We start from the raw sequence: 16,851 nt of genomic DNA, 5'->3' as shown, positions 1-16,851 counted from the left end.
TTAAAGCGCTTTAGGAGAGCTCCGAGGCTTTCCCGTGTGCCTGTGGGCATGTCGATGTACCCGGTGACTGGGTGCAGCCCACGGCGCGCTTGGGGAGGCTCCAGTCGCCAACCGCGCCGGGCTCCCACGCATGTCAGGAGCATGGCATGCCTGTGCTTGGGGGAGCCGGGGTGGCCTTGTTGCTTCGTGGCCGTGTCTGTGTCTGTGCCGTGGCCGTGTGTCTGGGGCCGTCGGGCTTCCTGCCTGCCGCCACTGCGTGGCCGCCCTCCAGGAGCTGCCGCCCTCCAGGAGCTGCCGTCCAGGGCCTCGGGCCTGCCTGCCTGGACCCGGCCTGCCTGGGCCCAGCCTGCCAGCCGCCCGGCGAGCCTCCCCTCTCCGGCCTCTCTGGCTTTAGATCACGGCTACACCACCCTGGCCACCAGCGTGACCCTGCTGAAGGCCTGCGAGGTCGAGGAGATCCTGGACGGCAACGACGAGAAGTACAAGGCCGTGTCCATCAGCACGGAGCCTCCCACCTACCTCAGGTAACGGCCGCCCGGGCTCCCTTTCCGAGGGAGGGAGGGGGCCGCTCGGGCTGCGGGGAGGCCTCCTGCGGCGCCGGGTGTCCCCTCAGGCCGGCCCTTTCCCTTCCTCCTCCAGGGAACAGAAGGCAAAGAGGAACAACCAGTGGGTCCCCACCTTGCCCAACAGCTCGCACCACCTGGACGCCGTGCCCTGCTCCACCACCATCAACAGGAACCGCATGGGCCGGGACAAGAAGAGGACGTTCCCGCTCTGGTGAGCCTCGGCGGCCGCCCCTGCAGGGTGACGATGGCGGGGCTGCTCTTGGGGGTGGGGGCGAGAACGCGGGCGACGGCGGCCGGCTCCGGAAGGTGCTCTCGGCGCTTTCCCCGGTCACCGCTCCATTCTATAGATGAGGAAACTGAGGCAGGCACAGACGAACCGACTCACCCGGGTCGAGGAGTCTCTGAGGCCGGTTCGAGCTCGGGGCTTCTCGTCTCCCCGAGACGCTCTTCCCACTCAGACGCTCATTTTCTGGGTCTTCCCAAGAGCCCCGCGAGGGTCTGTACGCACAGTTAAGGGAGCAGAAGGAAGGTGGCGGCCGTGTCGTGATGCCCCTCGTACGGCTGGGGGAGCTGGGGCGTGTGCTCGTGTGGCCTGCGGTGCGTAGGGCCAGCTGCTGGCCTGCCTCCCAAGGGCTCCGCAGGCGGGATCTCGGGAAGCTCGCGGCCTCCGGGGTCCGGCGCCCACCCGGGGCTCGGGCGGGGGACTGGAGGCACGTGGGGTGCCGGGCGGCCCTGCTGCTGAACCCCTTCCTCTCTTTTCAGCTTCGATGACCACGACCCCGCAGTGATCCATGAAAACGCGTCCCAGCCTGAGGTTCTGGTTCCCATCAGGCTGGACATGGAGATCGACGGGCAGAAGCTCCGAGATGCTTTCACGTGGAACATGAACGGTACGTGGCTGGGTTTGACTGTTGCACTGGGGTGCTCGTGACCCCGAGCCGGGTGCGGAGCCTCACCTCTGGCCTGGGCCCCTTTGGCCACCTGCTGCTTTGGGAGTGAGCTCAGGGCGCCTGCTCAGAACCGCATTTTCAAGCGTGTGCTGCTAACAGAAGGCCTCTCGTTGGCACGGCAAAGGGAACCCACCGATTGTTTGGCGCTAGAGGTAAATTGGAAGAAAGAAGCTCCTGCGGCCCGGGTTCGGAAGCCCTGCTGGAAAGGCTTCTCCACCTCTGTGCCCGCCAGTGTCCACGTGGGGATGCCCAAGTGGGCCCCTGGTCACGGGAGTGGAGAGGCCCAGAAGGCCCTTGTTCCGCTTTGTGGCGGCCCGTGCTCTCTCTGCATGGCTCCCAATGGTAGGATAGGCCTGGGTTTTTCTGGTCAAACTGACCGCCTTTAGCTTTTTTGGTATGTGCCCCAAGTCCTAAACTCTGTCAGGCTTCCTGGCCTTCTCTGATCAGGGCCGAGGACCCAGAAAAGCTAGGGGAGAGGGTACCTGGGAGATGGAAGCTGCCTAGGGGCCTGCTGCATGTGCTCCTTCAGAGAAGAGGGCCAAAGGCCTGCTGGGGGTCACCTCAGTTCAGGGAGCCAGTGGGAAGAGCAGGTGAGCAGGCTGTTGGCTCAGCCAGCCTTCCCTAGGCATCCGCAAGAAGAATCCCAGCAACGGGGCAAGTGGACGGTCCAGGGACGGACAGCAACCTGCCTCCTGGCTGCTCTGAGGAAAGTGCTGGAGGCTCCCCTTGCAGCTCACCACACTGGGAGAAGCCCCAAAGAGGCAGGGAACCCTAATAACCTCGAGGATAAGAGGAGAGCGAGCAGCGAGCCTTGGAGGAAGAGTGGAGCCTGATGAGTGGTCCAGGATGGCTGCTGGGAGAATGGCCAGAGGGACACGAACTGCTCAAGATCCCTGCTGATTTATACCCGTGGAGATGGGGAGAAATCTATGGCAAGCAGCAACACTGTCAGGGAGAATCTAAGGAGTGCTGGGCAAGAGAACCCCAGAGCCTGACCTTAAGGCCTAATGGCTGCGGGTGTCCGAGGGAGCCAGGCTTCAGGTAGGGGATTTGGAGAACGCACACGTCGAGAGTATCCAGCTATGGTTGTGGGATGTGCCTCTACTCTGGAAGTTAAAGAGGATCTACAAGCACATTGTATAAAAAACTAGACTCGCCTGAGGAAATCCTATACCTAGAAGAGGTGGAGCCCAAGGAAGGGAAACCTGAAGCAGAAGTAGCCATCATCCATCATCCATCCGTCAGTTCACCAGTCCATCGTTCGTCTACCTATTCATTCAGCCATCCATCAGTTATCCAACCATCTGTCATCATCTAATTTATCATCCATCCCTCAGTTCAATACACCCATCTGTCCATCATCTATTCAGCCATCCATTCATGCAGTCATTCATCTATCTGTCTACTCATCCATGTATTCTTCTATCCAACATTTATCCAATCATCTATCATCCCTCTATCATCTATCTGATCATCCACCCATCTTTCAATTCATCTGTCCATCCATCATCTATTCAGCCATCCATTGATGGGATGTTTGGGAGAAAGCAGCTGAGCTTACAAGTGTTTAAGGGTCAGGATAGCAGAGTCTCAACCCCTAAAAGGGATGGGACATCGTTTGGGGTCCTCACTTGAGAAGTTATGGTGCCATGGCCACTAAGTGAACCAGTGGTGGCTCTAGACTGCTTCTTGGCTGCATATTTGGGTCTTGGGCTCCACCCCATCTTCTGAGAGGCCAGTTGAGACATTGCCAGACTTCACTCTGAGTGCAGAAGGATAGAAAATGGCTTAGATCCTGTGGTGTAAGAGTTTAAACTTAGGTTTTATGAGAGTTCTGAAGTAATATTGTGGTCGCCGATTTAAAAATAGTATTTAGTCGCTTTACTTACAAAGACTTGAAAAGAGTGAAAGTAGAAAAATGTAGATAAAAGAGACAGATTCTAATAAGTCTACCAGCCCTTCTCCTGAGTAGCCAGGCTTCCCCAAGACTGTCTCCATGTGGATTTTCCTGGTAATCCTCAGCCAGAAGTCCCAGTGGTGTCTTCAGCCAGGGTTCCAGCAACACAACCTCCTCCAGAGCCAGGAAAGGAATGCCTCTCTGGGCCAATCTTGCCAAAACACCAGGGAGGGAATCAGTCTCCAGAACCAGTCTCTCCAGAAGCTAGGAAAGGAATGAATGCTAGACCATGTTGGTCTCTTTATACTCCTTTTTTCCACATCACTTCCTGTCACTCCTTCACAGAAACCAATGGCAGTCTTTCAATTTGCCTAGCACTGCCCAATGGGGTGGGGTGGGGAGAGGCAGTGGCCGTTAGCTAAAAATAAACGAGGGGAGAGTTAATGCTATTTTCACAGTGACTTGGCCCAAGATGAAGTTGTTCTGAAGGCCCATCTGCAAGTGATTTGGAGAACAAGTAGGAAGGGAGTGGGGTTTGTCTTCAAGGGGCCAGAAATGAGGTCTCTGATGATTATCGGTCTGTTGGTTCAAATCTGTACAGAATCTCTGTTGTTCTTGCTCCATCCTACCTCCTTTCTCCCTCCTTTCAGTGCAGGGAAGGTGGGAGATATCTCTTATGTGCCAGAGATTGCTAAGAGCCTTTTTTTTTTTTTTAATTTTTTTTAAACCCTTAACTTCTGTGCATTGGTTCCTTGATGGAAGAGTGGTAAGGGTGGGCAATGGGGGTCAAGTGACTTGCCCAGGGTCACACAGCTGGGAAGTGTCTGAGGCCAGATTTGAACCTAGGACCTCCCGTCTCTAGGCCTGACTCTCAATCCACTGAGCTACCCAGCTGCCCCCGCTAAGAGCCTTTTAAAAAAACCAACAACTTTTTATCTTTTTTCTTTGTATCAACTTCAAGGCTGAAGAATGGCAAGTGCTAGCCATTCAGAGTGAAGTGACTTGCTAGGAAGTATCTGAGGCCAGATTTGAATGCAGGTGCTCCTGACTCCAGGCCTGGTACTTTAGACACTATGATACTTTGCTACCTCTCAACTAAGTGCCTTTTATAAATAGAATTTCATTGGATCCTCACAACCACTCTGGGAAACAGGCTCCATTAGTATCCCCATTTTACTGAGGTAACTGAGGTAGGCAGAGGTTCAGTGACTTGCTAGATTTGAACTTGGATCTTCTTGACTCTAGGCCCAAGTTCTGACCACTGTGCAACTGCTTACTTCATAAGGGCCTTCTCTGAGGAAACATGTCCAAAGTCTAGGCTATCCTCACTTAGCTGATTCTAATGAAGGAGCTAGCAAGGGGATTTCAAGGGTCTTATGGAATGAATATGAAGAAAGTCAACACTAGAAAGTAGAAGGTAGTTAGACCAAGGTCCCTTAGGGAGGGAAGAAGCGCATGCATGCATGGGTCCTGATTCGCATAAAGACCCAGCGACAAGAGATGAGGGAGAGCACCACTCTGGTTGAATCACTGCTCTAAAGGGGAGTCACATCTCTTGGGGCTCTGCTTTTAAAGCTCATGAGGAGTTAATTTGATTCTTAGGGCAGTGGGAAACCCATGGATTTGATTGAGTGGGAGAGGGACATGGTTAGGAGATGGACCAAAGTGGGGAAAGCCTTGCTTCTTGGCTCCCGCGATATGTCATTGTAAAAATTTTGGAAATGCGCCCAGGAGGCGGAGCCAAGATGGCAGAGAAGGTACACAAACCCACCTGATTGTTACCCAATTATTCTCCAGAAATCTATGATAGAACATTTTAAAATGAATTCTGGAGACCCGTAACCCACAAAAAGATGAGGTGAAATTATTTTTCAACCCAAAACAATTTAGAAAGCTAACACCAAAGAGCTATTTCCCTCTGGTAGAAGTGGAGTGCAAAGTATAGAGGACCAGCCTCTACATGCAAAAATGAGGGTTCTGAGTGGCGTTTACGGCGTCGGATTGATAAGACAGGAAAAAGAAAATGAGAACAACCAGACTAGTGGTTAGCCCATGCTGTCCCAAATTCTGTGGGCTTGGGAGTTTATTATATACTGGTTTCAAACAAAGAACACAAAGAGTCATAGCTGTGAAGGGGTAATAGATCATACATAACCCATTAAAGTCTAAAGAGTAAAGACAATGGCCAAATTCCAAGCATCAATTAGTAGGGATAATTCTGGGAGAGGAAACATTTTTATGGAGATGCTCACTTAGTGAGTTCTGTCTTCCAGGATTCTAGGCACCTGGACAAATAAAGTCAAGACTGAAAGCGCCTAAGTATGCAGACTTATCTTAAGTAATGTTTGGTAGGGTTCGGGCTTCTTAATTATCAAGGAGAGGAATCATTAGCTCAGTAGATGCTGGTCTGCCACTTCAAAGTTTTCCAATAAGAATTGTAAAAAAGGTGAGGATCAAAGACTGAGTCAAAAGAGGAGCCTCAGATTTTTATCTTAGATGACCCATTCAGTCTGCATCCCGACATGCAGTGCAGAAAATCATACACACAGTTTTACTTGCCGATGATTTTGTAATGGGATCCAGATAAAATCTCTGTTACAGACTCTGTTTCTCTAAATGACTCCTAATAGCCTTCTCGGAGGGATCAAGTTGATGTTGGATTAACCTACTTGCTGGTACCAGAGCCTTTTGGGGCTCAGGTGACCAGGACCAAACACAAAGACTGCCTCAGCCTGGATTGGTCACGTAGGGAATCCAGATAACAGGCCCTAAATTTGGTCCTATTTCTCCAAAGGCTTTAATATATAGAACGGCTTCCCACAGCAAAGCAACATGACATGACAGGCTCCTCCTGTGGCAGCAGGCCTTCGGGATGACTGAATTAGTAGCAAAGACTTGCTGGATTTCCCCACAATAGATGGCAAAGGGGGACAGACAACTACTTAGAAAGAAGATGTCACTAGGCTCTGGGTGGAAGACTTAATTGTATTGTCCCTATACAGAACCAGGTCATAGTCCTGGATTGGGGTCTTACGATGAAGAGGAGCACTCGCATGCACCAGCCTTTGTAGCCACGGGGGAGCAGAGGACTCTGGTCACTATTCCAAGGCAGAATGAATGCTTAAGCCAGGAGAGAATTAAACATGCCTCTCCTTATCATATCACTTTAGAAAAATTGAAAGTAGGTAAACCCCAGAGCTAGCTAGAAGGCAGCTACACGAAGAACCTGAAAATTGGAACAGTGCGCCCTTGACCACAGTTACAGAGCCCAGCTTAGCTTTTGTTTTTGAAAAGAAAAGAAAAGAAAAAGACTAGAAAATGAGCAAACAGCAAAAGAAGAAACTCGGCACAGAAAGTTACTTTGGAGACTGGGAAGACCAAAACAGAAACGCAGAAGAAGGCAACAAAGTCATAAAGACAGGAATTAGAGAGGTAGAAGAGAAATTGGGAAAAGAAATGAGAGGGATACAGAAGAAACATGAAAAAAAGTCAACAGCTTGATAGAGGAGGCACAAAAAAATGAAATTAATGCCTTAAAAAAACCAAACCAAAACAGAATAGGCCAGTTGATAAGAGAAGCTCCGAAATCCACCGAAGAGAAGGAACTTCTTAAAAAGCAGAATTAGTCATATGGGAAAAGAGGTATAAAAATTCACTGAGGGAAAAAAACCTAAAAAGTAGAATTGACCAAAAGGGAAAGGAGGTACAAAAGTTCACTTATGAAAATCGTGCCTTAAAAATTTAAATTGGGCAAATGGAAGCTAATGACTCCATTGAAACATCAAGATACAATCAAACGAAAGAAAGAAAAAAAGGCAATATGAAATATCTCATCAGAAAAACAACTGATTTGGAAAATAAGTCCAGGAGAGATGATCTTAAGAATTATTGGACTAGGGGGCAGCTGGGTAGCTCAGTGGATTGAGAGCCAGACCTAGAGACGGGAGGTCCTAGGTTCAAATCTGGCCTCAGACACTTCTCAGTTGTGTGACCCTGGGCAAGTCACTTGACCCCCATTGCCTAGCCCTTACCCCTCTTCGCCTTGGAGCCAATATATAGTATTGACTCCAAGACGGAAGGTGAGGGTTAAAAAAAAAAAAAAAGAATTATTGGACTACCCGAAAGTTATAATTAAAAATAGAGCGTAGACGTCATCTTTCAAGAAAATTTCAAGGAAAACTGCCCTAATATTTTAAAACCAGAGGGTAAAATAGAAATTGTAAATATTGAGGTTAGAGGAGGCGGGTGGGCTTTCCAATTATCCCTGCTGTCCTTGGGGCCAGCCCTAGGATTTCTAGGCCAAAGGGAGAGGTTTTTGAGTTTCAGTTTGCTTTCCCAAAGCCCCAGGGCTAAGTTACAACTGTATCAACAATGCACAAGTACACCTTTCCTATAACCTCACTTCTGTTTTTCTGTCTCTCTTTTCTCTGGCCCCTTTTCTGTCTGCTAAGTGCTCACTTCTCTTCAAGCTAAACAATGCCTTCCCTTGGCCCCTCCTCACCACCATTCCTTTTCTGTGCCATGTCACTCCCGTGTTTCTTGGAACAGGTCATCTATAGCTTAGGGCTATTCTGATAAAGGAGACCTGCTTCCTTGTTATAGAATTCAGTGCTTTAGGGGTTCAGGCCTCGCCTCACATGTAGTAGCTCACATCAGCATGGAGCGCCCCTTGCCAGAGTGTGCCTAGTGCCCTCTTTGTTCTGCGAGGCCTCGGTTTCTTGATTGGCATCCATGTCCTCCTCTCCAAGGGTCACTCCCACCAGGGAGGCCTCCTGCTTTCGTTGGGAAGGCCTCATGGGCCAAGAGGATCTCTCCTGCATACACCTGTTCCCTTTGCTCATACTACTTGCCAGGGTCTAGTCTCCTGCTGTTTACGTAAAGCCCTTTTGGTGTTCCCTTGGCCCACCCTTTGGCCCTTGCCAGTCTGACTTGGCCCTGTGCCCCCTACCTTATCTCATCCTCCCATCTCTGTCCCCTGGCTTTCAGCCAAGCTGCTTTCTTCCCTCCTTGACTTGGCTCCAGTGGCTTCCCTGTTCCCGTGTCACCCTACCCCATCCTCTTTGAAAAAGATCTGGGGGTCGGAGTTAGTCAGTGTGCCATAGCTACCCAGATCTTGGGCCGCCCTGGGAGGGAGTCAGGCCCCTGCGGTCAGTCATGTCTTTTGCAGGATTGGGTCACATTCTGGAAACGACCACTTATGAAGGATGTTGGTAGAGTGTCACTTTTTCTCTCAAAGGCAGGGATGGTTTGGGGTAAGCATGGTTCCAGCACACAGTAGGTGCTTGGTGAATCCTTGTGGCTTGATTGGACAGCTGGAGAGCATCCAAGGTAGGGAAGGGCAGGTGAGAGAGCAGCTAGACATATTGGGATTGGACAAGAGAAAACAAGACTCCCTGTGGCCATATTGTGGAGCTTTTCTGGTCTCGAGAGGGGCCAGACTTGTTCTACTCAGTCCCCGGGAGTAGCAGAACATGTCAGCTGCAAAGAGTGTGTCCAGTGAGGGGAAGGAGGTGGTAGGAGAGAGAAGAGGGTGATTGAGGGCAGCACTCAGGGCCTGCCCACTGTAAGTGTGCATGACCTGAAGGAGGATCAGCGGTCAGCCCAGTAAGAGGACAGCTGAGGAAGAGAGGGGTGGGCAGGACTGAGGGGATGAGGGCATCCCTTTCCTTCCTTTCTCTGGCTTCTCTCTGCAGTAGAGTACCTCTAGGGCAGGGCTCGGCAACGTATGGCTCTTCCTGCAGGAGCCATAAAGTCCATTTTTTTCAGGCGCTGTTACAGGAGCCGCACTGTGAGCACTGGACGGCTCTCACGAAATGACATTTAAAAAATGTGGCGTTTATGGCTCTCACGGCCAAAAAGGTTGCCGACCCCTGCTCTAGGGGTTTCCGTCCTCTAGGAATAAGAGGGGACTTACCCAGAGGCCATCCAGCCATTACCCATAGCAAGAGGAAGGCTCCTGGTGTCAGTTCAGCCGAGTTAAGCAGCTGGGGCCTGGGGAAAAGTGAATTCTCTGAAGGAATTGGGGTCCAGTCCACCCAGAGGCCTCTAAGGCCCCCTGTAGCTCTGAGGTCTGGGCTCTCTGGGCCTGGGGCTCATCCCTCTTTCAGGCCATCTTAGTGCCCAAGAGGGGCCGTCCACATGAACATTAGAGAGTGTGGCTGGCCTCGGTCTCTCCCCAGAAGGATGTTTGGAAGGAGAACCGTACCCAGACCCTTGGGAGGAGGAGGAGGAGGAGGAGGTCCTCGTGCTCCATTTTGACACTCACTGGCTACTTCTCACCCCTGATCTCAGAGAAACTGATGACCCCAGAAATGTTCTCAGAAATTCTCTGCGACGACTTGGATCTGAATCCTCTGACCTTCGTCCCTGCCATCGCTTCGGCCATCCGCCAGCAAATCGAGTCCTATCCGACTGACAGCCTCCTGGAGGACCAGTCAGATCAGCGTGTCATCATCAAGGTAGGGCTGCTTCAGAGCACGCCTTAGGACTTGAGAGGAGGAGGGGGAGGAGGAGAGCGATCCTTTGAAGGGCGGGAGGGAACGCTAGGCCCTTAGCCAGTATGTGCTCTTCGGGACCTCTGCCCCCACTCCCCTGGCCTGGGCTCTGGGACGGGAAATCTGATTCTCTCCTTGACTGTGGCCTTTCTGTAGGACAGCCTTTCTGGCCCCGTTTTCAACCTTAGTGAGTGGCGTTTGAAGCACCGGGTTCCGGTCTTGTCTCTTCCCGTCTGACCGTTTCTCTAGAGTCAGTGTCCCTGGGCCTTGCTTTCTTCCTGTGTAAAACAGAGGGATTGGTCTTGGCCGTCTCTTTGGTCTCCGCCCCCCCCCCCCCCCGCCCAGGGCAGGGTCTCCCCTTAGGGCTTTCTGGGTTGGGTCTGCATCGATGCCCTTTGCCTCCTGCTGTTGATGCTGGTGTCCAGCTGAACATCCATGTGGGAAACATCTCGCTGGTGGACCAGTTTGAGTGGGACATGTCTGAGAAGGAGAACTCTCCAGAGAAGTTTGCCCTGAAACTGTGCTCCGAGCTCGGCCTTGGCGGGGAGTTCGTCACCACCATCGCTTACAGCATTCGGGGCCAGCTCAGTTGGCATCAGAAGACTTACGCTTTCAGGTAGGAACCGAGCTTCTGGCCATCAGGGCCAGGGCACGCAGGCATGCTGAGGGCTCTCGGCCCTTCACCTCAGAGGAGATTTGGTAACAAGGAAGGCAGAGCTTAGAGTGGGCAGAAGCAGCGGCAGCGGCCGGCCGTCTCTTGTCTCTCCTCCAGGCTCTGTGGACGTGCACGTATGTGGAAACCGTGTGTAGGTTTGAGGAGTGTCTGTGTCATCTGGAAGGTCCCTGCGGGGGTGGGGGTGGGGGCGGTCCTCCACTTTCTCTCCTGGAGGCTCCCTACAACTTCTGGGTGTTGGCATTTGTGTGCACGCATGCACGCGTGTATGTGTTTGGAGGGCTAGAGGGAGTTTACTTCAGGGTGCGATTGGCCATATTTTGGCTGGTTCAGGGCAGGGGAGACTCTTCTTGGAGGGGGGGCCCTTTGGACTACGGCCTGCTTAGGCTTGGCCCGGTGGGTTGGAGGTGTCTGACTCGGCCCCGGATCCATGATGCTCCGAGGAGCCAGGTGGGGCTTGGGCTTGGGCAGTTATTTCCTGCTTGTATTGCAAACTCCCCAAAGTTTTTTGGGGGGGACAACTCTGCTCCTCATCTATCTGTGGGCAGGAGGGCCTGTTTCCTGCCTGCCTGCTGTTGCTGGGCCTCTGCGTGAGTCAGGCAGAGCCTTGGGGGAAGGGCCAGGCCCAGGCCCAGGCCCAGGCCCATTTTTGCCTTAGCTATTTTTGTCCTGTATGACCTGGCCTAGGTTGGCGGAGACTTTCATCCTTTGGAGCCTGGTGGCCATGAAGCTGGCTCATGCCCCATAGTAACCCTGGCCATCTCCCTATAACCTTGAGAGCTTGTCCCAAGGTCTCCGGATAGATCTCTGAGGAATTCTCGTTGTCTCTGGGTGCATCGAACCAGCCAGATGCTGTTTATGAGGACGATGGTTCGAGTCCCACATCTCTGGGGCGTCATCAAAGGTGTGCAGGTCTTCCCAGAGCTGGCCAGCAAAGCCTGTCGCTGTGACTCCCTTCTGGGGGGCCGTGCTGAGCGTAGGGTCTTAATCTGCTACCGTGTTTTGGGCTGCTCAGTGTAGTGAGAGCGCTGGAGCGACATTTGAGAGTCTTCTCAGGATTAATTCTGGTTAAGATGAACTCATCTAGCTTCTCCGGCTCACAGTTTCCCAGGGACAGGGAAGACATCCGTCCCCTGGCATGGCCCTCTTTGCCTGCCATCTTGGTGACTCCCCATCCCCCATTTTGGTCCGTTTAGGCCTCAGCCTTCCTGGACAGGAGGGTGATCTTCCTAGAGTTCTGCCTCGGGCCTGGAGAACTAGTAGCTGGCCGGGGGCAGCATTTATTATCCCAAACCCCATAAACTACTAAGGGGCGAAGGAAAGGCAGCTAAAACGGGGAGCTTGGGCTGGGCTCCCGGCCTGGCACTGAGGAGGGACAGTGCCACAAGCGCCAGGGTTTCGATGACGTGCAGCTGGATGTCACCAGAGGAGTGAGTGTCCAGAGAAGGACCCTAATTCTGGAGTCACGTACCCTGCGGAAGACTCCAAGGGCCCAGGGTGACTGCCTTTGTGCCCGAATGGTGAACGCAGGGGCAGTGGGGCTGGTGAAGGAGCTGCAGCAGTTCCTTCAGATGCTGGGGGTGTAGGCAGAGGATTTTGTTGGGGTCTGGGTTGGGCCAGAAGGCATTCCAAGGTCCTCCTGACTAATTGGATCCAGCAGTTGTTTGTGATCCAACCCATTCTGCAGGCCCTACTTGAGCCTCCTGCCTAGCTCCAGGGTCTCGCATCCGTCTCATCCAACCAGCCGGGTTGGTGCCAGACTCTGACAATAGCAGGAACTTGGTGTTTGATCTGTTACTATTTTAAAACACATTTAAGTGGAATCTTGTAAGAGCTGAAGGAGCCCACATTCGGGAGGCTGGCCAGCTGGCCTTCACCTGGTTTCAATTTAGAACCAGGAGTGATTCTTCTCCAGGAGGGGGATGGCTTGGCTCGCTCTCCTTCCTGGGTGTGATTCGTGTGGTTTGGGCTTATAGTCAGTTCACATAGCCTGAACCACACCAGGGGGTTCCCTGGCAAGCAGCAGCCCATTGATGTTGGCAAAGCCCTGTGTCAGCAGTGCTAACAGACAGTCATGCTCCTCTTAATCACCGGGGGTGGGGGTGGGGGATTCTTTGTTGTCTGAAGCTGACAAGATCAGGGCAGACGTGGTCAGCACAATTGGTGCCAAGCCCCTCTAGCTGGGAGCATCATCAGGTTGAGCGCCCCCTTCTCTCTCGGAGAAGAGACTCCAGCTCCTCTCCCTCAAGCTACTTCTGGCTGAAGTGGAGCGACAGTGCTCTAGGGACAAGTGTAGAGATGGCAGTCCTTAGCTTGGCTCCAGGTCAGGCCAGTTTACGCATAGGCTGCAGGGCTAGGTAGCAGGTGAGCTTCAAGAAAACATGGCTCCTCCTTGCCCTTCTAGAGCTTATAGTCTGTTAGTGGGGCAAGACGGGGACACAGACAATGGTTTGTCCTATTTGTTACCTGCATAATAGGTAGAGAGAAAAGAAAACCATGGAAGGAAACGTCATTCTGCCCATCAGGATCAGTTTGGATGAGGCTCAGCGAAGGGAATAAGCAGTTATGTAGCTCTAAGTTAGAGGCACATAAGACCCAGAGTCGGAGCCACTTCTGAGGACTTCCTGACTCCAGACTCTATATACAGACTGCTGTGCTTCTGTCTAGCTGCAACCCAGTCCTATTTACAGGCCAGAGCTGTGGCTGCCTTGGGACTGCAAGCACAGGTTAGGCTTGCTGAGCCGTGGCTGCCTTGGNGTGGCTGCCTTGGGACTGCAAGCATGAGTTAGGACTTCCCTCAGGAGGAGTGTAATTGAAGCATTTTTGGTTTGGTTCGGTGTAGGTAGTTCATCTGTGTAGGGAACTCCTAGTGCAGAAATTGCCTTTGCAGATGCGGATCACAGACCCACAGGGGGTATCTAATTTATTCCTACTTGACACAAATAGCTTTCCTGCTTGTGCTCATGGATCTCCAACAAGCAGGAGGGATACTCTCTAACCCCCAAGGCAGGCTTGCTTCACTGGGACTTAGTGGGTCACACAGAGGTTAAGGGATCTGCCCAGTGTCCCATAGCTAGATGGTGGCAGAGTTGAGACTTGATCTAGCTCTCTGCTCTCCAGGGCTCCGGCTCCACATCTCCACTCAGGTAGCCCCCTGGCACCTCAGACTCTCCAGGACCAAAACCAGTCTCATTCTCTCACCCTCTGAAGTCCTTCCTCCCTGATGTTTCTTGGTTTACCGCCTCAGTATCACCATCAACATGTAGGTCCCGCTAGCAGTCATTTCCTATATGGTGTCAGCTTTGTGTGTGCCTGCTCCCTCCCTCCCCCCAAATCTTTTTTTATCTCCTTTTTCCGATCCTCAGCACGGATGTTTGGTTGATATTCCTAAAGTATAGGGCTGACCATGTAATTCCCCTGCTCAGGAAACTTCAGTGACTCCCAACTGATCCTGGGATAAGAGACCAACTGTTGTTTGGCACTGAAGGCCCTTTCTAGTGTCTTTGGCCTGTCTTTCCAAAGACTGAGAGCTGCCATGCCTCCCTCTCCCATGCTCTCCATTCTAGCCTTTGCACACACTAACCTCCTGTGCCTGGAATGCTCTTCCCCCTTGTTTCCCCCTCTCGTAATCCCTGTCCTTCCAGTCTTGGTTCAGGTGCCCCTTCTTGAAGATTCCATTCTCGTTTCCCCTTTGGGGTTGGCTGTTTTCGTCTTCTCTGTGGATCTGTTACTTCCTCAGCATAATGGCTTGGATAAGAACCCACATCAGCCTGGGAGGCCTAAACGTAGCCATCATGTCGATACATGAGTGTCAGCTGGTTCTTTTTCCAACTCCCCATATGTTGTCCGAGACAGCCATGGCTGTGCTGGGAAGTGTTTAACCAAAAGCCCTCGGCTAAGGCACCGCAGATACTTTAGCGTAACCGGCATTGTTAACGTTTCTCTACTGACAGTTGGCAAAGCAGCGAGTCCAGCCCTGTTGGTAGGCAGCTCTCTGGAGCTGCTCCGAGCTGATGGCAGCCCCACCCTTTAGGGTCCCTCCCATACATAAGCTTCTAGAAGCCATGATGAAGTGCTTCTGATTCTCTGGTGGCCTTGCCTTTTCCAACACTACTGCCCAGGACAGCCCAGATCAGCAAATCGCTCTCCTGTATATCTTCACTTTGAGTCCGGTCTGCTGGCGTTTAGGCTGGACTGTTCAGTGTATGTTTCATTGGAGACTTGGATAAGTGCCAAGCAGGCCTCAGATAATCCTAACCCAAGCAAGAGAGTCCTAAGATCGGCAAATACTCTTTCTTGGCTAGCACAGTAAGCGCAGCTGAATCTGATGAAATTTAAGAGGGATAAATAGAAGCAGTTACACATTTGTTCAAAAAATAAGCTTTACAGATGTGCTGGGAGAGTGGAAGAGCAGCTCTCCTTGGGCTCGTTTTCTAATTTGGCGGCCAGGCAAGCTAACATGACATAAGGCTACGTTAAGAGTAAGTTATAAGTCCAGAAGCAGGGAAGGGACAAGAGGGCTGCACTTGACCTAGCTGTCTGGCCCAGTGTGTTTGAGGAAGGACATCGATAGACGGGAGAACACTTAGAAAAGGACAGTGCTATGTCGAAGGGTCTTCATTTCACACCACACAAGTGGCAATTATCTATTAACAAGGACTTAAGGGGGCAGCTGGGTAGCTTCAGTGGATTGAGAGTCAGGCCTAGTGATGGGAGGTCCTAGGTTCAAATCTGGCCTCAGACACTTCCCAGCTGTGTGACCCTGGGCAAGTCACTTGACCCCCATGGCCCACCCTGACCACTCTTCCACCTAGGAGCCAATACACAGAAGTTAAGGGTTTAAAAAAAACAGCAAAACAAAAAAACCCCAAAGACTTAAGCGTCGGGGTGCGTAGACAGATGGTCAAGGAGGACCAAGTCCTTTTCAGAGCTGCTTTCCCTCTTTGGGGTCATGTGTCACCCAGCTCTCACCTGGGGCTCCAAGAAGCTGTGCATATCCAGCAGCCATGCCCCAGGAAACTGTCCCATCAGTCTGCTAAACTGGGTTGCAGATAACGAGCAGACCTCAAATCCATCTGAATTTGAGGGTGTCTACCCCAGGCATGTGAGGACTTCCCCCTGCAGCAGAATGGGAAGATGAGGACAGTTTGTCCCATGGAGCACCCAGGCCTTAGACAGATGTCAAAGACACCAGGGCCATATCCGGTTACCCTGCCTTTGTCCTGCCACTGAAGTTGGAGGGCTGGAAGAGAGTGATGCTGACTACTGTGGCCCTCTGTCTCACTGAAATCCAATTCATGTTCAAGTTAAGACATCACCCCATGATGTCTTTGGGCCTGTTTGAAAGGGAGGACGCCCGGCAGAGACCGTAGAATGTGACAAGGACTGCTTCATTCTGTCACTGAATCCACTGGCCTGTGAGGGACCAGGGCCCTGGCCTCAAGGAGTGGAGAATCTGGTCACTAAAATACATACAGAAGAAATAGTCATGGTGGGGGAGGGAGCCACGAAAACCTTGGATGTGGTGCCACAGGGAATGTGGAGGCGAGCTGCCGGGTGAGGGCCAGCTTCCCCCTTCCCCCTTCCCCCTAGGGGTGTGTGTGTGTGTGTGTCTCCCAGCCTGGACTGGGACACATGGTGTCCCGCCAACAGGGGCCCTTAGTTCTTGAGGGAACCCTCGGGGCAGAAGGCAGGAGGGGCGAGCCCCGGGCCTGGAGCATTTCCCTCCCAGCACTCGTCTCTGTCCCTTCCCTCAGTGAGAACCCTCTGCCCACGGTGGAGATCGCCATTCGGAACACTGGCGACGCCGACCAGTGGTGCCCCCTCCTGGAGACTTTGACCGATGCTGAAATGGAAAAGAAGATCAGAGACCAGGACAGGAACACCAGGTGCCCCCTCTTGGCCCCCCAAGTCGTGTCCCCGGCGGGTGGGATGGAGAGTGTGGAAGGGCCCCTTCCCCCATTTACTGTGTCCCCTCTGCTCCGCAGGCGGATGAGACGACTGGCCAACACCGCCCCGGCCTGGTAGCCCACTCGCCCCTCCTGTGGAAGTCTCCGCAAGATGGGCCCCTTTTCCTTTCCGCTGGGGGAGGGGCCCCTCCTTCCCGCGCGCTGCCCGGGCCCTCGGCCGGGACAGGCGCAGCGTGTAGCCTGTGGCCCTGCCGGGGCCCAGCGAGGAAGCTTTTCGAAATAAAGAGAAGGTGGGGCGCTCCTTTCCTTGGCTCGGCCGGGACTCTGTGGGGACGCCTTTGGAGGGAGCCGGTTCTAAGGCC

The 16,851-nt window shown here is 52.6% G+C and overlaps 1 protein-coding gene across 1 annotated transcript; it reads left to right on the top strand.

Annotated features, from left to right (window-relative positions):
* Positions 1 to 48: 48 nt before the first annotated feature.
* SMARCB1 (SWI/SNF related, matrix associated, actin dependent regulator of chromatin, subfamily b, member 1) lies at positions 49 to 16,793 on the top strand. Its single transcript, XM_044656714.1, has 7 exons — positions 49 to 524; positions 640 to 777; positions 1,329 to 1,456; positions 9,705 to 9,871; positions 10,333 to 10,523; positions 16,337 to 16,468; positions 16,568 to 16,793. Exons 1-7 carry the CDS (start codon positions 49 to 51, stop codon positions 16,605 to 16,607), a joined length of 1,272 nt encoding a protein of 423 aa, XP_044512649.1. The 3' UTR covers positions 16,608 to 16,793.
* Positions 16,794 to 16,851: the final 58 nt, after the last annotated feature.

The sequence above is a fragment of the Gracilinanus agilis genome, chromosome 1, assembly GCF_016433145.1.
Source record: "Gracilinanus agilis isolate LMUSP501 chromosome 1, AgileGrace, whole genome shotgun sequence".
In the NCBI taxonomy this organism is placed as follows: domain Eukaryota; kingdom Metazoa; phylum Chordata; class Mammalia; order Didelphimorphia; family Didelphidae; genus Gracilinanus; species Gracilinanus agilis.
Note: the sequence above shows the minus strand (reverse complement) of the source record. Positions and strands in the feature narration are given on the sequence as shown.

What these genes read in the sequence shown, in the direction of transcription:
- SMARCB1 (XM_044656714.1), top strand. Translation starts at nt 49, where the DNA reads ATGTCGATGTACCCGGTGACTGGGTGCAGCCCACGGCGCGCTTGGGGA. An exon ending in GAGCCTCCCACCTACCTCAG is followed by an intron (nt 525 to 639) that starts GTAACGGCCGCC and finishes TTCCTCCTCCAG; the next exon opens with GGAACAGAAGGCAAAGAGGA. An exon ending in CAGAAGACTTACGCTTTCAG is followed by an intron (nt 10,524 to 16,336) that starts GTAGGAACCGAG and finishes CCCTTCCCTCAG; the next exon opens with TGAGAACCCTCTGCCCACGG.